General features: G+C 36.6%; 1 protein-coding gene across 8 annotated transcripts in view; it reads right to left on the bottom strand.

Annotated features, from left to right (window-relative positions):
* ATP2B1 (ATPase plasma membrane Ca2+ transporting 1) overlaps positions 1 to 23,384 on the bottom strand; it is a 119,330-nt gene that overhangs the window by 53,008 nt on the left and 42,938 nt on the right. For all 8 annotated transcript variants that reach the window (XM_032297385.1, XM_032297341.1, XM_032297369.1 and 5 more), the window contains 2 exons: positions 13,688 to 14,112; positions 901 to 1,098 (listed from right to left, as the gene is read on the bottom strand). In XM_032297385.1, coding sequence (XP_032153276.1) covers positions 901 to 1,098; positions 13,688 to 13,895 — 406 coding nt within the window. In that variant the 5' untranslated portion in view covers positions 13,896 to 14,112. Of the gene's footprint in view, positions 1 to 900; positions 1,099 to 13,687; positions 14,113 to 23,384 lie in introns of those variants that run through there.

Raw genomic sequence — 23,384 nt, forward strand, 5'->3', positions numbered from 1 at the left:
AAACATTTGTAGCTACAAGTTAAAGCAAATCAACCACTCTATAAATCTATTTCTGTTGGTCAGGAAACTCTGGATAGGTTGAGTATTCCTTATCTGAAATGCTTGGAACCAAAAATGTTTTAATTTTTTTCAGATTTGAGAATATCTGCATATATATAAAATGAAATATCTTGGGGATGAAACCCAAGTCTAAATATGAATTTATGTTTCATATATACCATATACACATAGCCTGAAGGTAATTTCATACAATATTTAAAAAATAATCTTGTATATGAGACAAAATTTGTGGTAACTACTTATATGTGGAATTTTTCCACTTGTAGCATCATGCAGGCACTCAAAAATTTTGAATTTCAAAGCATTTTGGATTTTCATATTAGGGATGTTCAACCCATAGTATAATGGCAGGAAATTTTCTATAATGACAAGGAAATTACCCAAATGGTATATATCGCAAAACATTTTAAGATCTTGAAAAATAATGAATTTGGGAAGAGAACAGAATTTCATTTTCATAATGACATTTTCTGAATAAACCAAAACTTAAAAACTGAAATTGTTTCATAGTACAGTGTTCTAAAAAACTGAAAAACTGTGATAGCAAAGACCATGTCATATACATGGCATAGGTCTGCATCAGACACATAGTCAGCATATACTGGATAGGTTATTTAACCTCTGTGTCTCACTGTAAAAGGGAGGTGACACAATCTAATTCATAGGGTTACTGTGAAAATTATCTGAGATAATGTACTTAAAATACTTAGAACAGTGCCTAGAACATAGCAAACATCAATAAATGCTAGCCAGCTATTATTATTATGCATTAACTAAATGAATTAGCTGAACTAGCATCAGACATGTCTTCCCCACCCTGCCCCACCCCCATTTACTTACGTGCATTATCCCCTTCTGGCGGCTGATAAAAAGAAAGGCCCAATGATACTATGGCTGCAATTTCTAATATAATTAAAGTGACATCTTGTAATGCTTCCCATACTAATTGAAGAAAGGTTTTTGGCTTTTTAGGAGGTATAAAATTCTTTCCAAACACTGCTTCTCTTCTTTCTAAATCTGCAGGGTTTCCACTTAAACCTAATAAAAAGAAACACATTTCAGTGAAGTTTTACTTCTTACAAATTAAAGTATCTATTTTTATCCAAAACACCCTAACTCATCACTCTAGATTGTAATTCCTAAGACCCTACCAAAATGTTTATTCTCATGCTTTAAGTGCACAGAATTTGAAGCACTGACAAACACGTGTAGGTCTTGAAAAGAACGCTTTAAGAACATAAGTCAGGACTAGATTAGGAATTTTCACTCCCCCAACTGCTTATTTTTGTTTTTTATTTTGTTTGTGTTTTTTTGAAACAGAGTCTTGCTCTGTCACCCAGGCTGGTGTGCAGTGGTGCAATCTCAGCTTACAGCAACCTCTACCTCCCAGGTTCAAGCCATTCTCATACCTCAGCTTCTTGAGTAGCTAGGACTAGAGGTGCATGCCATCATGTCCAGCTAATTTTTGTATTTTTAGTAGAGACAGGATTTCACCAGGCTGGTCTCGCACTCCCGACTTCAGGTGATCCAGCTGCCTCAGCCCCCCAAAGTGCTGGGATTACAGGCATGAGCCACCATGCCCAGCCAGAAAATGCTTATTTCTGATTGTATTATCTTATACCATCTTGTAAATGTTAGCAATCCAACTGTTATGACAGTTTGATGGTTTTCAAACATTTCCCTGACTTTAGGATATTTCCCCCCTCTAAAACTGGGAAGTTTATATATAAAGATATATATATGTATGTAAATTTGATTTAGTTATTGCACCCTGGACAACTGTGAAAGTCCGATTTTTACTCTCATTCACTGAAATAACAGTGAAAAGTTAATCTATCACAAGCTCTAAAAGCTTCTCTACTGAAATGCCTCCGTTAGACTGATAGAAGATTTGCAAGTCATAAAACAGGATACTTAGGATGATCTTTCTTAAAAGTGCTAGGTGGTGCTATTGACTGTATCTATTGTCACTTAAGGTAAAAGGAACACTGTAGGATGCAACATTTGTCTGGAGTATGGAATTAGAAAGATATGAAGAGGTTAAGAGACAGCTAGTGGGATTAACATCCATTTGCCATTCCTCCATTCTACGAAGTAAGTCTTTAACTTTGTTGATTCTATCGAACACAGATATATCCCAATTAGTTAATGCAAAGTGGGTACACATGTACATTATTGTCGGGGCATAACAGTACAGACAGTGGTGACAAATGACATTTTTCCTTAGTCTATTTAAGAATGCTAGAGAAGCTGGGCACAGTGGCTCACACTTATAATCCCGGCACTTTGGGAGGCGGAGGCGGGCGGATCACCTATGTCAGGAGTTCAAGATCAGCCTGGCCAACATGGCAAAATCCCGTCTCTACTAAAAATACAAAAAATTAGCCAGGTGTGGTGGTGGGCGCCTGTGATCTCAGCTACTCAGGAGGCCGAGACATGAGAATTGCTTCAACCTGGTAGGCAGAGGTTGCAGTGAGCCGAGATCATGCCACTGCACTCCAGCTTGGGGGATAGAATGAGACTCTGTTTCCAAAAAAGACCCCCCCCCAAAAAAAAAAAAAAAGGATGAAGAAGACAGAGATAGAAGAAGAGATGAAAAAGACAGAGATAACCAGGATAATATTTTTGACTTGTCATATTAAACCTAACTTGAATTGTGTTTTTGGCAAGAGCCTATTCCAGGAGAACATCACAGGAGAAAGACAGGAAGAAAGGTGATCTCAGCTTTAAGTGCTTTAACTATTAATTTCACTGCTCAGACAGACAAAGAGTAGAAGATGGCAAATAAAATACACTATTAGAATAAATGATGAGAAATGAACATATAGCTTTAAGGTAATTATTTACTTCACTGAAGGATTCAACAAGATTCAAAGATTCCAGAACACATTCCACTAGCAACTATAACAGGGTCCATACTAGGCAGTGCATAAAGTATTTTAGATTTCTCAGTTGAAAAAAGAAAAAAAAAAAGATTTATCATTTGAAAGCTTCCAAAGAGCTCTAATTTTTAAGACAGAGTCAATGGAAGGCAAGGCAGCAAAGGACTACAGGAATAAGGATGAGATTAGTCCATGGGTTGGTTTGTCTTGTCTTGTGTTTGAATGCTCTTACTAGCAAAAAAAAAGATAAAAATTCCTCTCTATCCCTCTACTGGTCTCTAATTTTTAAAGAAATTTGTTTGGAGATAGTGGTTATATCAGCCTCACACTGATATATGGTATAAATAGACTACCATTAATCGCATACATATGACCTATCTGTAACAACTGATAATTAAGCATCACCACTAAAAAATAATTGGCCAAATCTTAACTTATATTGATTATAACAGGGACCAATATTTTATGTTACCACTGAAAAGAGCTAAAGACAGCTTTAAAACATATCTTGGAGAGAATATGGGACGTAAAGGTCTTAAGTGTTATTAATTCCTCTAAACTACAAACACACACGAAAGCACACTCCTAGGACACTATACCAATAAAGCTGTCTAGTTTAAGAAGCAGAAACCTAGGTTCCAGTTCACCTACTGAAATCCTGTGCAAGTCATTTAACTCTTTGGGAGTCAAGGGAGGGCACTAATAGCAGTTGGCTGAACTTACAAGGTTGTTTTGAAGGAACAAAAGAGAAGGTATAAACAGCTCATAAATCATAAACAACAGGGCAACTCTTAAATAAGTGGAACACAAACTATAAACTGAACACTACAGGTATTAATTCAATTTTGAACACCATAGGTATTAATTCATTAATAATAAACTTATACAATCTAAATATAATAAAACTAACAGCTCTTCAACAATAGTCTGTTTCCCAATAGATATTTACTGAATGTTTACTACTTCCAGGGACTGTTCTACATGCTGAGGAGTCAGTGTGAACAAGAACATTCAATAAGTTTATATTATCCTGGAGGTAGACAGTAGACAATTAAAATAATTACAGACAAGTACAATGAAGACAATTAAAAAGGGCCACTAGAACTCTCCTAGTGGCCTACATTAGCCTTTCTAAGGAGCTAACATTTGGCTTCAGTCTGAAGTTTGAGGGGTCAAGGGTGAGAAGACTTTAGAGCAGAGCATTCCCAGCAGTGTAAAAGCAAATACAAAGGCCCAGGGACCAAAACAAGATTAGAAGATTTACGAGCCAGAAGCAAAGCCACTGCAGCTAAAACCCAGTGACCCAGAAGGAAAGAGTGGGTCAAAATGGAAAAAGTGGCCAAAGCCAAGATCACAGGGGCTAGGGAGAAAGGAATGGCATTCTCACCTTAAGCGCAATTAAAACCATTAAAGCAGGGTAGTGATAACAAATCTGCATTTTAGAAAAATCACATAAATTACTATCTGGAGGAAATTGAAGACAGCAAGAGTGAAGGAAAAAACCAGTTGGGAGGCTGCTACTTACAAAGTAGAGATGATGGTGCTTGAATCTGGGCTTTAGAAGCAGAGGCAGAAGGGGATAAGTGGATCTGCCGGGTATTTTGGAAGGAGATCAGACAACGTACTTAAGGATTAGATGTAGGATGAAAGGGAAAGAATGTTGGTTTTTTTTTTTTTTTTTTGGTGAGGGGTGTAGTCTCCAAGCACTTAAGTGGGTGGATAGTAGTCATTTTCCAACATAGGGCAGATTTTGAAAATTGATGAATCAGGAGGAAAGGAGAGGGAGGAGTTAATGGTTCTGTTTCACAGATTTGACAAAACAAGTTGAGGTGTCTGGTAGACATCTGGCTATCCATATTCAGAACTCAAGTAGAAGTCTGAGCCAGAGTCATCAAGACACAGATGATTCTGGAGCCACAAGTCCGATGAGAGCTCTCAGAAAGTTAAAGTAGACAAGAAGGGAGCTAGGCTGCAGCTACAGCATTGGAGCATCCAACACTGATGGTCAAAAAGGGGAAGAGAAGCCAAGGCACCTGAGAAGAAACAGCCAGTGAGGAAGGCAAGGAAGGCAGGGGAGGGGGGAATGAAAGAAAACATGTCCAAAGCAGTATTACAGAAGCCCAGAGACAAAAAGAGGTTTTAAAATGATGATATGGTTGTCTATGGCAAATGATGTTAAAAGGCTGAGTAACAGACCAGAGAAAAGAACACTTTCTTTCACTTGATAGAGGCTGATGACTTTGTTAGGAATATTCCAGTGCAATGGTGTAGAAGAAAGTCTGATTAGAAAAGAGTTAAACAGTGTAGGAATGAGCAAGTGGCAACAGTAAGTACAGATAACATTTTCCAAGAGTGTAATCCAGTGGGCAGAAATAAATCAGTAAAGGTGAATTAAAATGGGTTTTATTTGCATTTTTTTTTTAAACTAGGTATTAAGACAGGTAACTTAATGACAATGATCAAGTGGAGAAGACAACACTGATGATACAGGAGAAGAAGGGTAATAGCACAGGTAAGCCTCTGAAGAAGCCAGAGGCCATGGAATTCGGGGCTGCAATGTTTGTCTAATACAGATGCAGGAAGAGGCTTCTACTGTAAGAAGGTGGAAAATAAATTATGAGATATAGCTAAGCTGGTAGAACTGGCAATGGTCCTAGTTTTAAAAAATATAAGTGATAATATCAAATTATTAGGAATAACTTCTAAGTAAATATAATGAGAAATCTTCTGCCTAATTGGCTCAGTTAATTGTAGTGTAGGTCATTCATGGAATTGATCTTCTTATGGTCTAGTTAGCTTCACAAAGAGAAAATACAACCAAAACATATCAAAAGTAGCCTCAGAATTATATGCTTTTGGAGTCTGCCTCCAACACTGTTTGGAGTAACAAAAGTCTGTATTTGTTCTATGATTAGATAATAGCTCAAAAGTACTGTCTTTGTATTTGAAAAGAACAAACTATGAAATAAAATGTCAATTATATTAAGACCTTAATGTTTTACAAGAAAATGTAGCATCCTAATTTTGGGAACTAATAAAATTATGTCCCAATTTAGGAAATGAAGTGGGGAGAGTTTACTGGAATGTTGGATGCAGGTAGATTTAACTGACAATCACAGCTAACACACAGCACATACTACAGTCTTATCAAATGCTGTACTAGAAATTTTGTCAGTATTTGTGTATATATCATTATGTATATGTGTGTCTATATGTGTTTATATTACATGCACATATACGTATGTGATATGGTAAGGATGTTTATCCCTTCCAAATCTCATGTTGCAATGCAATTCCAAATGTTAGAGGTGGGGCCTGGCGGGGGTAATTGGATCATGGGGGTGAATCCTTCATGAATGGTTTAGCACCATCCCCTTGTTGATAAGTGAGTTCTTGCTCAGCAGGTTCATGCAAGATTTGGTTAAGAGTCTGGGAACTCCTCCTCCTCTCACCCCCACTCTCATCATGTAACGTGACTGCTTCTGCTTCACCTTCTGCCATAAGTATAAGCACTCAGACTTCCTAAAAGTCAAGCAGATGCCAGTACCATGCTTCCTGTATGGCCTGAGGAATTGTGAGCCAGTTAAATCTCTTTTCTTTATAAATTACCCAGTCTCGGGTATTTCTTTATAGCAACACAAAAATGAACACACACAGAAAATTGGTACTGAGGAGTGGGGCACTGCTATAAAGATACCTTAAAAAGTGGAAGTGCCTTTGTAACTGGGTAATGGACAGAGGCTGGAGTTTGGAGGGCTCAGAAGAAGACAGGGAGATGAGGGAAAGTCTGGAACTTCTTAAAGAGTGGTTAAGTGGTTGTGACCAAAATGCTGATGAAGCTATGAACACTGAAGTCCAGGCTGACAAGTTCTTAGATGGAAATGAAAAACTTAGGGGAACTGGAGCAAAGGTCACCATTGTTATGCCTTAGCAAAGAACTTGGCAGTATTGTGTCAATGCCTGAGGGAGCTGTGGAAGTTTGAACTTAAGAGTAATGACCTAGGATATCTGGCAGAAAGTGTTTCTCAGCAGCAAAACATTCAAGAACTAGCATGGCTGATTCTAACAGCCTACTATTAGATGGAGGAGCAAAGGAATTACTTTAAGCTGGAACTTATAATTAAAAGCAAAGCAGAGGGTGAAAGTTTGGAAAATCTGCAGCCTGGCCCTGCGGTAAGGAAGGAAAACACACGGACTGTGGTGCAAATACTTTCTAGAGATTAGCATGACTAAAAGAGAGCTGAGTGCTAATAGATAAGGCAATGAGAAAAAGGCCTCAAAGGCATTTTCAGATCTTTTGGACAGCCCCTCCCATCACAGGCCAGCAGCCTCAGAATGGTTTCAAGGGTCAGGCTCAGGGTGCAGCTGTCTTGCTCAGCTCTGGCACATTGCTCCCTGCATCCTGGCTGGTTTGGCTCCAGCCTTGGCTCAAAGGGGCCCAGGAACACCATGGGCCACAGCTCTGGAGGGTGCAAGCCATAAACCTTGGCAGTTCCTATGTGGTATTAAGTTTGCAGATACTCAGAACGCGAGTGTGGGAGAGGCTTGGCAGTTTTCCCCTAGATTTCAAAGGAAATATCAGAAGTCCTTGATGCCACAAGAGAAGCCTGCCTAGGGACAGAGCCCTCACAGTGAAACTCCACTAGGGCAATGCCAAGGGGAACTGTAGGGGTGGAGCCCCTAGAAAGAGTCCCCACCACCAGGGCACTGCGTAGTGGAGCTGTGGGAAGGGGGCCATTGTCCTCTAGGTCCTAAAATGGTAGAGCCACTGGCAGTTTGCATCCTAAGCCTAGAAAACCCTCAGTCACTCAATTACAACCTAAGAGAGTAGCCACAGGGGCTGCACCTATCTTATAAACCTAAAGAGGTGGAGTTGAGCCTTGGGACTTCACCCTTTGTATCAGTCTGCCCTAGATACAGAATATGCAGTCCAAGAAGATTGTTTTTGGAACTTTAATGACTGTCCTGCTGGGTTTCAGACTTGTGTGCAATCTACTGCCCCTTTCTTTTGGCTGATGTTCCTCCCTTTTGAAATGGGAAGGTATACCCAATGCATGTACCACAATTGCATCTTGGTGTAAACAGCTTGTTTTTGATCTCACAGGCTCATAAATGGGAGGAACTCATCTCCAGATGAGATTTTGGACTTTGAGCTTTTCAATTAATGCTGGAGTTAGTTAAAATTTTGGGACACTATTGAAAAGGCATGATTGTATTTTGAAATGTGAGAAGGACATGAGATGGAGGGGAGGGGAGCAGGGGTGGAATACTATGGTTTGAAAGTCTATCTCCTCCAAATCTCGTATTGAAATGTGATTCCAAATGTTGGAGGTGGGATCTAGTAGGAGGTGATTAGATCATGGGGGCAGATTTTTCATGGACAGTTTAGTACCATCCCCTTGGTGATAAGTGAGTTCTTGCTCAGTTAGTTCACATGAGATCTGGTTGTTTAAGAGAGTCTAGGACCTGCCTCTTCTCTCTCCCTCTCTCACCATATGATGTGCCTGCCTCCACTTCTCATTCTGCCATGAATAAAAACTCCCTGAGGCCTCAACAGAAGACAAGAAGATGCTGATGCCATGCATGCTGTACAGGCTGCAGAACCATGAGGCCAATTAAACCTTTTTTCTTTATAAATACCCTGCCTCAGGTATTTTATAGCAGTGCAAAATGGACTAACACAGTCTGTATCATAGCGAGCCTATAGCAGCAGCCAACCTGACCTTCCTAAGTGAGGAACACAGGAAAACGTACAGACCAAGGAAGTACATAAAAATTTATGTTTATTCTTCTTGGGAAACAGTCTAATATTCTCATGATTTTCTCAATTTCAAAAGAGGCAATCCCTTCCCTACCTGCAAATTTAAGAGACACTGGTCTAAAGTCAAACTTGTGCATTCTTTAGCAAAATGCCTACTATGTCACTGTGCACTAAGCATACAAAGGGAAATGACTCAGACAGGATGCCTTTCCCTGCCACTTGCCCTCAAAGAGCTCATAGTTTGGTGGGGGAGACTGACAAGCAACCAGTTAAACACTCTGGGTTGTGTGTGTTTTGGGCTTTCAAACTTAAAGCTCAGGAGAAAATTCTGGACCTAATTATAGCAACCACCATTTAAAAAGCTTAGTGTCTCATTTGCTTTCTTGCCCTTTCAAGTCCATGAAGCCATGCCTCTTACAGAATACCACTTGGCACCTGCCTTTAATTTTTACAAATTCATTTATAAAAATGAATTCCTTGTTTAAGGTAGTACTCTGAATAACAAACACAATCCTAGGGCTGGAGGCCTGTATACCAGAAACCTATTATTGAAAAGTCTAGCATTCAATATAAAATATAACATAGTAACACAGGACCATGATGAGATGAAAAATACATCAAAAGCTAGTGTAAAAATATAAGGATCAAAGAATGTGATTTATATTATGAATAAGAAAATCAATGTAGGAAAACAACAAAGATACAGAAGAAAAAACCATGAAGGTAATTTTATGCAGTTGGGATTTTATAAGCAGGTTATTTTGGTATAAAAGTGCATTCTTGGATTCTGAGGAGTATAAGACAGATGCTTTCTCTAACAGAGCCAAAAATACGAAGTTACAAGCCTCAATTCCAGTTAACCTTGAAATTTATAGTTTCAATTTCTTTAGGAGTTAGGATAATTAATCAGAACCACTGGGAAGTTTTTAATATGAAAATTATATCTGGTCAAACACTTCCTATTTATTGACCAGTATGCATGATATTCTTCAAAACATACTTTTAGAAAACAAGTGATAAATTGGCAAGACAAACAGGAATCACACTAACACAATTTCTTGAAGAGGGCACTCTGTTTTTTTGAGACAGGGTCTCACTCTTCTGTGGAATCACACATGGCTCACTGCAGCCTTGACTCGGGCAATCCTCCCACCTCAGCCTCCTGAGTACCTGTAATCACAGGTGTGCGCCACCACTCCCGGATTATTTTTGTTTTAAATGTTGCCTAGGCTGGTCTTGAATTCTTGGGTTCAAATGATCCTCCCACCTCAGTCTCCCAAAGTGCTAGGATTACAGGTGTGAACCACCACACCTGGCCAGGGTATGTGTTTTAAAGAACAAACTGATAAGCAGAATCTTAAACCAAATTTTTTTCACCATGTAATTCTAAATAATTTTTTTCCCTATCAAAAATTACTACTCAGAAGAGGGAACCTCTTCATATCGCAACTCTTTTACAGGATATGTGAACTGAACTTTTCTAACAGACAACACATAAAAAAGTTAAAAGCATGGTCTCTGAGTGAGACTCTGGGTAAGTTGTTTAACTTTTTTGTGTTGAGGGTTCTTTTGCTGTAAAATAGGAGAAACCTGCTAAAATATTAATTTGTTTTAATATTTTCAAGTGCTAATAGCTAATCTGGAATAGAAAGTGTTATCCATCATAAGGGTAGCCTATCATTTTTGTGGTTATTGCCTCAGAAATGGGTTGTTCTTCCATGCTTTACAGAAATCTAATATTGGCACCCCAATACTTCTGATTTCCCTTCTCCACTCATTTTTTAAAAACACATATCGCCAACACACTACACATTTCATTTAGTTGTCTTGTGAACTGTCTGTCTCCCCCAAGTGAACACATGAAAATTAGGCAGAGATGTTTGTTTTATTCACGGATGTACATCCAGGGCCTAGAAAAATGCCTACTGAGTGGCAGATAATAAATACGACAAAATTTCAGCAATTCTAAGATGCACACATTCTTACATTTTATTAAAATCTCTAACACTGTGATGATTTAATTATACACCTACAACTGCCAGCCCTCTACCACCTCTTTTAGTGGAAGTATATAAAACAGGACAATCAATATCCCAAGTCTTATGAAAGACAGTATATGTCAATGAATGAATCAGTAAATGAATGAACTAAAGGGACAGGTAGGACAACATCAGTTTTACCTAATTGAAATTCATGTACTGTACTTGAAGAATCATTTTAATTCTCACTTTCCCTATCTATAAACAGGTTATTCTAACAAAAGAGTACTTGCTGTCTAGTTCATTTCCTTGGACATACAAACTCCTAATTGCTTACTCCTGATCATGTTTCAATTACCATTCGTATGCTTGATCAGTGAGAAAGTGTTTCTGAGTGAATTATTTCTACTAAGTTAAACTAAAACTATGAAGATTTCTTTGGAAATAATGTTCTTGTGAAAGCTGCTGCTGTGTTTTATTATTTTTGAGACAGGGTCTCTATTTCCAGGCTGGGGTACAGTGGTGCATTCATACTCAGTGCAGCCTCAAACTCCTGGGCTCAAGTGATCCTCCTGCTTCAGCTTCCTGAATAGCTGAGACTATGGGCATGTGCCACCACAGTGGTTAATCTTTTTATTTGTAGAGATGGGTTTCTGCTATGTTGCCTAGGCTGGTCCTGAACTTGTAGGTTCAAGCAATCCTCCCGCCTTGGCCTTCCAAATTGTTGGGATTACAGGTGTCAGCCACTGCATGTGGCCTGCTATTTTCATTTGTATTTTCAACTGTAAATATAAGTATAATGCTTAAAATGGCTTGTTTCAAATTCTTTTTAAAAGACCATTTCAAAATAACAAATGCTGTATACATAAACAGTGAGGACAATAGTTTGTACAAATTTTAACAAATATTAAATTCACAATACTAGGAAGAACATGAGCAATAACTTTCTATGATTTAAAGACGGGATAATAATGCATGAATTTATTTAATAGCCCAAAGCAGCAACAATTCACATAGAATTTCCAGTGGTAAGTGGAGAGTTTTAGAGATTATCCATAGCTTCCAACATACTGTCAAAAGAGCATATACTTATCCCCTTCTCAAATTTTAAAAACCACTGTACTAATGCAAAATTTTCAGTTAACTTCACTAACTCAACCAATTTAAAAGGCACTGCTCTAAATAATAGCACAAAAGAAACTGTAGTACAAACTAACAAGAAATCATGTCTATAAAAATGAGAAGGCATTCTCATTCTCAAATGCAGGAGTATTCAGTTATGAGAAGACAAGAGTTTTGATTAACTAATAGAGAAATGCAAGGACATGGTTAGGGGAAGTACAGCTGAGTGAAGATTTGAAGCTGAAGTTCAATATGACTTTTATGAACAAACTATGTTGTTACACTGAGGGGTCCTTAATGTTAGTGTCCCCTATCAACTTGATGATGACAAAATAATTAGATTTTAATGGTTAAACTGAATTAATAGATCTACCAGCTGAGAAAAGCACACTATTGTACAAATCTCTAAGATGCTATAATATCTCAAAGTTGGGTTTCATAATGAACAAGCTCCAAATTTTGTCAAATTACGGTCTATAAAAGTCCATGGGAACTGTTCCTGATACTCTTAGTTATACCTTAGATATGCAATACCATTTTAATGTATTAAATGTTGGGATCAATCTTGGAGTAGTAATTAATCCCAACTACATCAAAATGGTATAGCATACCTAACGTATAACTAAGAAGCTGATGTTTCTAGTGGTTCCAACTTGAAAAGATCCAAAAAAAATCTTGAAGAGTTAACAGGTCTTGCAGGAAAAGAACATATTCCAAATAGTTTGAAGAAGCCCTGCTGGGACATGTGTGAATACTGACTCTGGCTCCCTCAAGACCATTCTGCTTCAGAGAAATCAAAGTAACTACCTATCATTAAAATAATTAACAATTCACAATGAATTACATAGGTTACAAAGGTTTTAAAGAATTTTTTAATATAATTTAAAGTTACTTAGTTTTAGAAAAGACTTTTTGCTATTACATTAAATATTATCTAAGCAATAGCATGGCATAAGATGTTTCAGAAAAAATATTAAGAAAAATACTTTTGCACAATTTCTCTAGAATTGGCTTTGGAATATATGGTAATATATTCTAAAATTTTACATTAATAATTTCCTATCCTTCACAAAATAAATTGTAATCCCCATTCATCCTCATGTGTCCCTCCCCAGTGTGCCTTTACAATTTGGAAATGCTTTCCTGAAATGTCCTAACCTTTATTTTATGTTCAATATGATTAACTTATAAAAGGCAATCTTCTGAAATCATTTCAAAGACCATAATGCCAAAAAGTTATGATGAATTTTCCTTTTTGATTCTCAAAATGAAACTTACCACAAATAAAAATGTATGAAACCAAAAGCTTCTGTGAACACAGAGACAGTCAACACAATTCAAAGACTGAAAGCTATTTTTAATTAAAGCAATGTCTGTAAGGTAAAAAACTAACTTCCATCTCATCTATTTCATTTGCCTTAGGACCTCCTAAACTAATTATTAGAGGTTAGGTTAAGCCCCATAGGCTAAAACCAACTCAGTCAGCTAATGACAGTGATAACTATTTTAAGCCACCCAGAAAAACGAAGGATAGTGCTCTGATATTTTTTTTTCACCGGAATATCTGGGAGGCATCTAAGCCTGATTCCATCCTCTATAGTTTAAAGGGAAGACAATCTTTTTATCATAAACAGGCAGCAATAATACATGTAATAGAACAAAATATTTCATGTGTCCCATCTAAAACATATACATTAATTTGCAACATTTGTGTTAATATAAAAATACTTTAATTGTACTAATCTTATAACTAACCCATTTTTAATGTCACTATAATTATGCCATGATCATACAATCACCAAGATAATATAAGCAAGCTTTTATTATCCAAATATATAGCACTCTTTGCACAAAGAACCAAAATCAAACATAATAAAACTTACCTTCATTGGGAGATGTTTTCAACTTGGTACAAATTCCATAGACATCTCCATAGCTTTCCTGTATTTTTCGTAATGCATCTGTGGACCTGAGCTCCATAAGAGCCCGCAGCTCTGCGAGCGTAATTCCAAAGTCTCCATCATGATTAGCTTCCTTCAAAGAGTTTTTCACACCACTGTAAGCAACCGAGTTGTTTGCCATGTCACCCATTACAAGTATAATATATCAGAAGGAAAATGTTTCCCAAAAGAATTTTTCACTTGATGTATTTCCAAGATGAAAATCTTTTAAATATGAAAATCTTTCATAAACCAAACACTCATTGTATGATTTTGTAAAGCAGCATCAGCAGCAGCATTTCCCAGTGAAGTATCTTGACCTTTGGCCCATGGCTAGTTTCTCCATATCAATCATGAGATGTACACACCTGTAAGAAGAAAACATTTAAAAGTTAATAAAATCTATCTTAGAGTATTATGCACATAAGCATATTTTCTAAATGTCGTCAGGTAACTAAAGTACATTATTTAGTAATAAAAATATTGTTGAACTGCAGTCTTGTGCTTTTAAAGCATTTTGCATGATAAAAGATCAAAGTACAACCTTTAAATAAAATTGTATATCAAAAGACGTTAGATTGCATCATTATTAAATGAAATTGCACTTCACATGACTGAATTTTATGATCCACTCAGCATTACTGTTATTGTTCCAAGCACTATGCTAGTTGTTTTAATTTCATTCTCTCACTTAATCATCACAATTTAATCCCATAAGGTGTTATTCCTTCTTCTACTGAGAAGGGCAGGCTTCAAGAAACTGAGTTTCTGCCCAGCTAACAAATGGCTGAAATGTCTGAGGTGGACTGTCTCCAAGCCCGTTTCTTTTAATATTATACTTGGATCTCTCTCTCTCCAAGTCTTTCATAAGAAATATACCCTGAAAGGACAAAAAGTATAACAGATACTTTAATATTATTTCCTGCAATTCTCATTGGCAACTCTGTGATTCTACCATTTTTTGACTGTCAAAAACTATATATGATCTGTCACATGTCACTACCCCAGGTCTTCCTGTGACTCCCTATCTAAAGAAATTCTCTGCTCTTTTATTTTCCTTGCCCACTGTTGTTATTACCTGAATTTATCTTGTTCATTTGTTTATATGCTATTTTTTTTCTCCCCATCTACAGTATTAGTTCTGAGGGCAAAGTCTGTCCATTACTACATCTTGAGTACCAGGCACACAGAAGACACTCAGTGAAAGTTTGAGGAATTAATACACGCATTACTTTTATTTCTTCACTGTACTTTCAAGTCCTCCTATTATTCTAATCTGCCTAAAGATAAGCTCTCTTCTCCATACAATCACCTCAACGTTAACAGGCCCAACAACGGACTCATCTCACTCACTAATTAAAAGCTCTGCCACCACCATTATCCTTATCGCCTTGGCTAGGAATCGTAAATCATCTTTGATTCCATCCTCTCCAGCTTCAGTCAGTTACTAAGTTAATTCTACCCTTGAGAAGTCTCTTCTGTATATAACCCCTTTTCTTCCTGATCTTGTTCAAGTCCCTCTATGCAAATTATAATCACTACCCCCTGGTTCTTCTTCTTTCCAATATCTCAAACATAACAATACCTTGAGCGTTTTACTGCTACATTTAGTTTTTAAAAAGGCATCATGTCATTAAATCTAAACCTCCAAGATGAAAATGTAGTCCCACTGCTCATGACTATATGGCTACATTTTACAGATTCAGCTTCTTCCCACCTCAAGCAATCTACCTACACTCCAAAATATTTTTAGAATGTTGATTATTAGAAAAGATACTGGCAAATGCAATAAATCTTCAGCTACGAAACTGTTATAAAGATGTCTGTAAATCATGGTATATAGTCCTCATACTTTAGCATACATCAGAATCACCTGGAGAAATGGTTAGATTGCTGGGCCCCACCTCCAGCACCTTTAGATTGAGGTAAATTAAGGCGGAGCCCAACAATTTGCATTTCTAATAATTTTTTGGGTGATGCTGATGCTGTACTGTCTAGGGAGCACACTTGTGAGAACTACTGAACTAGAGAATAGGCTAAAAACTTAGAATTCATACCAGTGAGTTGAGGATGGCTAGGTGAGAAAAGTTTGTTTGCCTTAGGTTAAATCTGCAAAGATGTGATAGTTATGGATTCTGCAAGACATTTTCTTCCATTGCCTGCTTCCTCCCACTACACAAATCCTTATGCTTGTCTATTTATTACCAATTTTACTCATCTCCTAGGCAAAGTGGGTTCCCTCCTACGCACACATCAATTATTATAATAACCCAGCTTCAAAACCTGGAGAGGGTGGTTATTTGATAATCTCCTTAGGTTTCCATATACAAAGTTTGTTGGCCTGAACATCACACTAACCTTAAAATAGATTATTATTTAACAGATAAAATAATTAAGTCTGTGTGCTGAGGGCATGTTTGCTCATCTGTCCTCTGGTTTCCACAAAGAGGAATTTTTCTCAACAACTCCTGGCCTGCTACTCCATCAATCACCATGGATGTAAAATGACATGCCTGACAGAGTTTCCTAGAGAAACCAGACATATGTAGCTTCTTCACCTCTGCCTTCTTTGAAGAACCAGATAACTGTAGGACTCATGTATTCTAGTTTGAATTTTTAGGGGCAGATCCCAAGGTTTAAAAGCCTACTGGAGTAGAGGTAAATAATTGCTTAGTTCTGGGTTCAATACTAGAGCCTCGTTGTTGTCACACAAAAACCAAGTCATCCAGCCTAGCTTTTATCAGTAATAAAACTGATTTTTTTTTTCCTATGCGCCAATCTGTCTTTTCTCTTCACAGAATTCAAATAGGAGAGAAGAATGTTATTCATTGAATGCCTTTAAATTTCTCAACAATAGGGATACATAATACAGCTAGTACTGGAACCTATATCCACTATACAGCCTCCACTTTATGTCTTCACATTTAATAGGTCAGAATGGAAGTTTTTGTAGGTCACAAAATAGTGAAATAACAGCAAATGTACCAATTTACACAATAAATCAGAACCGAAGAAGCACTGTTGTATTTGCTAATTGCCACCTCAGCATCCCTTTCCCTGTCTTTCAGCAACAGCCTCACTTTTCATTTAGGAATCTGTGCTTCCCCAGCTCTCAACAGAGAGGAAGCAGAGTTCCACCCCCATTCCCAGACATCCCTACTGACCATGCTGATCATCAGTTCTGGAATATGCAAGTGACCCAACAAGAGCCAATGGGTGGTAACAAGACTTCTGCTGTGACTCTGGGCAGACACTTGTTTCTTCTAACTGAACTTAAATCTGATATACACATGAAAAGCTACTGTGGTCATATGGTACCACCAGGGGAAAGCCTTTGAAAATGGATCCAACAGAGAATATGTGGAGTAGAGAGGGAGAGACCGAGTGAGCATGTTCCTGTCAACCCTGAACATTATTTGAGCTCCTGGGTCAATCAATGACTAAAGTTTGTTCTATCACTGATCTTTTCCGTAATCTGTCAATAAATGCCCTTCAGGGGTTCAGTTTTCTATTACTTTGCAAGCCACAGAGCTTTGATAAGCACATGATTATTAATCATGCTCAATTCCCTCACTGTAAAGAAAAGAAAGTCCAGACAAAAGCACCAAATGCAAATGAGCCACTTTCCCAAAGTGGACCTATTTGAATTACCAATTACCCACAAATTATACAGCAGGTTGTTGTCTATTTTTAGATTATTTATAGCTCCTTCTACAATAATTTTCTTCTTTACCTACTCTTCCATTCATCTAACTGGCTGATTGACAAACATACTAAGGACAATAAAAAAGTTTTGTTTTTCACTTGTTAGCTACAGCATGACAATCAAGTGAGATACACACTATTTGGGATTGATATACAACAGAAAGCAGAACATCTATTCTGCTTCTCTTTGTTCTCTAAAAGAATTTTATCTTTTATTTGAAAAGTCTAAGAAAAAATGTTGTTAAGTGGAAGCTGAGGCCCAAGAAGAGAGAAATTTTAAAGAAAGCACATGTAGGTCCCTTGGCTTGCATACAGAATTTATCCTAGAAAAAAATGCTGTTTCTGAAAAACCACTGTTGGTAGTCTTTGAGGTATTACCAACACACACACACACACACACACACACACACACACACACACAGAGCTGAAGATTGGAGTTGGACAAAAATGGTTACAGTTTTCAAAAAGAACAATAAGGTAGATTCTTACTGACCTATAATCTTTACTGTGAATGGGTAGAGCCTTCGAAAAAGACAAAAGGATGATTATGATATCCTAGTAGTGGAACTCATAAAGAGACAGGTTGGTTAATAATACAATTTCAATTCCTTCTTTCATAAAGTCACTTTACAGATCAAGAAAAAGTTATATGAAAGTTATCCAGATGCAACAACAAAAAAAATCAATTATTAGAAAAACCAAATATAAGCAAAAGTAAATTAATGGGTAAGATACGGAGTACTAAAAATTATTATCAATGTTGTATATAGCATGAGATTTTTGCAGGCAAGACAGAAGTACACTCTAATACAACTAAATATATTAGATACAAGAGGACCAATCCAGAAAGAGGTTTATTTAATGCATTGTTGGGTTTCTAATTCCTGAATGATTCTAAATTTTTGTTAGGAATTTGAAGACCTGGAAGTTGTATTTATCCAATCTATAAGCAACTCAAAGCTAGGTAAAAAACCAGCAAATACGTTACATGACAGAATCAGGATCTGGACAAATGAGAAGGAGAGGCTAAAGTTAACTGGTATAAAAGAATGACCTCTTAACATTTAATTCCCAAAACATAATTACAAATATGGCATATAAGAAATGCAATAGCATATATGCAAAGACAAAGGTTCAGTTTACTCAAAGCTAAAAATGCATTAATTTGGTGTTAATTAGCACGACTGAGGTAAGTGCTTTCCTTACTCAAAGTGTTGTATGTTCTTAGGCAGCAAGGACAGGAGTCTAATATCTAACAAAAGGAGGTAACAGACTTATTTTACTTTGCCTTGGGCAAACACACCTATTATGTTACAGGCTCATGTGTAAAATAAAGATACAATAACACTACACATCTCATTAAATGTGTAAATACATGTAAAACACTTTGAACTTACCCCGACACACAGTAAATGGCAAATACATTTTGGTTATTTTTACTGTTCTTTAAGAATATTTGCAGATACATTCCGCAGAGAATAGCCTTCTCCCACCCCAGATGAGGAAGACCTCAAACCACTTCAGATGTAGAAGGTTTAATGAAATAAGATTTTTAAACCTAAAGGAAAAGATAATCAGTATATTATTTGATATAATAATTTAAAAGTTAACTCAAATTTTGTTTTACTAGTTTTATTACATGACTCAGTAAAATTTTTAAATGTAAGGCTAGTATTTACAAACGTTCTTAATCCTTGATTGGTTCTATATGAACACAAATAATTGATTTAGGGTTCTTAAAAAAATCCTCTAAAGATAAAGATACTGTATTTTCATTCACTTAATGAGAATACAAAATTTTAAGTTTCAGATTTTTAGTTCTCGGGTGTTTAGAGGTCAGTGTGTACCATCTCGTAAATTAATGTCAACTTTGACATAACTGTACACAATTAGAGCTTATTCCCTGGACCCAAATATACTAAAAATGAATCCTTAATCAAAGTAATTACTAATTTTTTGGAGTGATTAAGCAAGTATTACATTTTATAAAAGTTACTAAATCAAAATCAAACACTATTTAAAAGACTTTTCTGTTAAATAATGGTTACAAAGCAAAGAATTCTAGAATTTAACAGTTAAAGGGATGTTGGACATCAAATCCAATAGTTCATTTTATAGCCATTAAAACCAAACACTCATAATCATCTACTTCCAAAATGGATATACTTATAAAATAAAGTGAGCATTAAATACTCACAAATCATTAAAAATACGAATAAATAGCTGAAACTTAAATCATGGGATAAACAGTGTACAGGTTTTAATGAGGCTACTGCTATCAGGGAAATAACTGGCATTGGACTTTAAAACTGGTATTGACACCCTAACCATCAGATGCACCATTTGACTGACAAAGAACTAAAAAATAATTTTTGACTATAGCCTTTCAAGAAAGAACTCAAGAGAACTCTATTTTCATACTGTGTCTTTTTCTTTGTGTGTGCTTTTTTCTTTAACATAAAACCAATTCCACTTCCTTTGCACACAAACATAGTTACAGCAAGAGCCATAGCTAGCCTCATAGCTGTTTCTCACTGTGATTGCTAATGGCATTTTATTGACAGTGACAACTACCTCAGGAGTTAAAAAATCCAGCCCTATCCCATTCATTCCTCCTCGATATCAGCAGTTATTCTCAATCAATGTGGACAATCTGAAACTTAGCACCATAAGTGTCCTGTAGAAGGTTTGGATAGTACACTACATAACTGAGCCTAAATTTATGGCCCATTACACTGAAAAATTATTTAAAGGCAAAAACCATGCTTTATCCATCTTTGATCTCCATATCTTATCAAGAGGGACTATAATCTTTCAGCCTTCTTATATAGTCACTTTCTGCAGAAAGACAATAATCTTTTACTCGATTCACACCCTAAAAATTTGAAGTCTTTCAACCATGATAATTTACTCTAAACTTAAATATAAGTGCTTGCATGTAGTTTCTCACTATCATGGTGAAAAGAACAGGTGGTCTATTATTATACATGTCAAAGAGACACTACAAGATTAAGAATGGTACAGTGTTATTCTACAAAGCTTTGGTACATTCAAATTATTTCATTAAAATACTTTAAAGAAATCAAGGAATTACTCAAATTTAAATTTACTCAACTCACATTTTTCACTTTTCAAGGGGCTTAAAGAAAACATACACACTCACATAAAAGACCATTAAGTCTATGCTACTTGTTTAGAAAAGTAATTTATATCAGATGAGTAAAGAATAACATATAAACAAGAGTAAACTCACCAAACAGGATTTTAAGTTTTATAGAGCTGATAAAGCAAAAAATAAGCATTCTCTAAAATGCCTGATTTATTAGTCTCAAATGACTCATAAATATCATTGCTGTGTCTGTGTTGACTAAAATTAGTCCTACTCCCCTAAGTAACTTATCTACTAGACTCTTCCAGAGGCATAGACTAAGTACAGTACTTTAAAGGGCAAGTTACAGCTGCTGTCAGTTACAAACTTGGCATGAACACTTTAGCAAATCTCTCAGGGTGGGAAACAACTAGATTAGAATAAGGAAGGCATTAATTTGTTCTTTTATTACAGCTTTTATCACATAGCTGCAATAATTTGTTTACCACTCTGTCTATCCCAATGAACTTTAACTCGAGGGACAATCTGTAACATTCATTTTTAATTCCTAGCACTGTCTGGAACACAGTAGGTACTCAAAGGTTACTGAGCAGAAATGCCATTTGAACCACAAGCTAAAATCAATTTGGAAAACAGATTTCACAATGGAAGTAACCATAATTTGAATAGCAGAGCAAAACAAAACTTCCTAACACTTTGTTTAAAAGAATACATTAGGTGTTAGATGAGTTAAGAGAAGGTCACAGCACTCAAGAAGTTTTAAAACCATTTTGGTATGCAAGATACACTATAGCTTTAAATCATTTTAGACAACAGAGTAAGTTAAATGATATTCAGATTTTAAAATGACTGCTACATGGCAATGATTTTTAACCACGGTCTTAGATTCTTGAGGGTATGCAAAGAAATAATACTGAATTATAATATTTCATACAGCCTGAAAGAAACAATACATTTATTTAAAAAATAATTTGTTAGGGTTATGCAAGCTAAATACAAACCTGCCAAATCAACATGGTAATAAAGTAGCAAGTAAGTTTAAATAATAAAGAAATTTTAAAAATCTTACCCAGTAAAGGTCATTTGGAAAACACACACACACACACACACACACACACACACACACACACAAACTCCACAGCTAGCTATCATTTGCTCTGAAATTTGCTGTTTCTACACTGTTTCCCACTCATACATCAACCTATTACAATCTAGCTTCCTCTTCTATGTTTCATTGAAACTACTCTTCCAGGTGACCACTGACCCCCTCATGTTCTTAAATCTAACGGATACAGTTAGTGCTAATTTAACCTACTAGCAACCTTTGCTACCGTTAACCACTCGCTGACTTTTGAAATGTTCTGCTGCCTTCATTTCTCTGATGTTTGACTCTTATTTCCACTACACTGTCATTTCTAGCTGTTTGTTTTCAATTTCCACTGCTTATCCCTTTTTTCGAATAGTTGTCAAAGGAGTCAGCAGGGAGGAGTTGGATGGCACAGCAGTCTTTATAATTGTTTTCATCTGTTTTTAGTCTGAGGAAATGGGATTCGTTTATAGATAATAGTTAAAATTTATTTGCATGTGCATTTACAGGGCCTATTTATTTTGTTTCTCTCATATTTCAGAATTCCACAATTCAATTAAAATGATGAAACCACACTATAATAGTCTGGCTCAGTGAAAGTGTGAAAAAAACCACCGGGTTTTCTTATCCGAAAACCCCAAGCACAGCTCCTATTTCCCACAGCCTTTTAGTCTGCAAAGAAATATGCTAGTCAAAAGCAGAACAGGTGACTCGCCCCGCTCCCTGGGGCTGTTAGATAACTATTCTGGCTTTTGATAGCTGTCATTTTCAGTACAGATTATCCATTCATGCCAACAAAGTACTTAATTAAGCAGAGTATATGATAAAATTTTAATGTGAATGATCTCAAACACAGATATCCTGAAGTTAACTAACTATGGACATTTTTGGTCTATGGTCAAGTCAGTTGGTATCATTTCATCCCAAACATTTACGATACCTGTCTCTTGGGAGGTTGGTCTAATTTTGCAAGGATGTACTTACAAACCAAAAAACAATCCTCTAAATTTACCAAAACCAGAATAAATTTAAAAGTTAACACACTAGAGATGAGTGGTTCTTAAACTTCAGCATGCATCAGAATCACCTGAAGGGCTCCTGAAAACACAGACTGCTGAGTCTCACTCAGTTTGACAGTGATGCTAATGCTACTAGTCTGGAGAACCACTACTGACTGTTAACTGTAGTCTGAACCTTGACTAAGGAACAAACTTCTGGATTGTCATCTTGGTCCAAAAGTTTCCTGACACAAACCACAAATATAAGCAAATTACTCATGGTTTTTGTTTTGTTTTTTTTTTTTTTTGGAGACGGAGTCTTGCTGTCACCCAGGCTGGAGTGCAGTGGCACAATCTTGGCTCACGCAAACTTTACCTCCTGGGGTTCAAGCGATTCTCCTGCCTCAGCCTCCCGAGTAACTGGCATCCGCTACCATGCTCAGCTAATTTTTTGTATTTTAGTAGAGATGGGGTTTCACCGTGTTGCCCAGGCTGGTCTCGAACTCCTGATCCCATGATCCGCCCGCCTTGGTCTCCCAAAGTGCTGGGATTACAGGCGTGAGCCACTGTGCCCAGCCTACTCATGGTCCTTTACTATGCTATTCTTAATGTCCATGGGTACCTGAAAGCAGACCACTTTCTAAAAATATTGAGTTGATACTTTCTTTCCGTTTTGATTTTTAGTACCAAGTATACTATATTTTAGTGTTTAAGCCTTATAATTCAAATATATACAAGCAC

Source organism: Sapajus apella, unplaced genomic scaffold, assembly GCF_009761245.1.
Source record: "Sapajus apella isolate SASKATOON/1434 unplaced genomic scaffold, GSC_monkey_1.0 scaffold2, whole genome shotgun sequence".
Taxonomy (NCBI): Eukaryota; Metazoa; Chordata; class Mammalia; order Primates; family Cebidae; genus Sapajus; species Sapajus apella.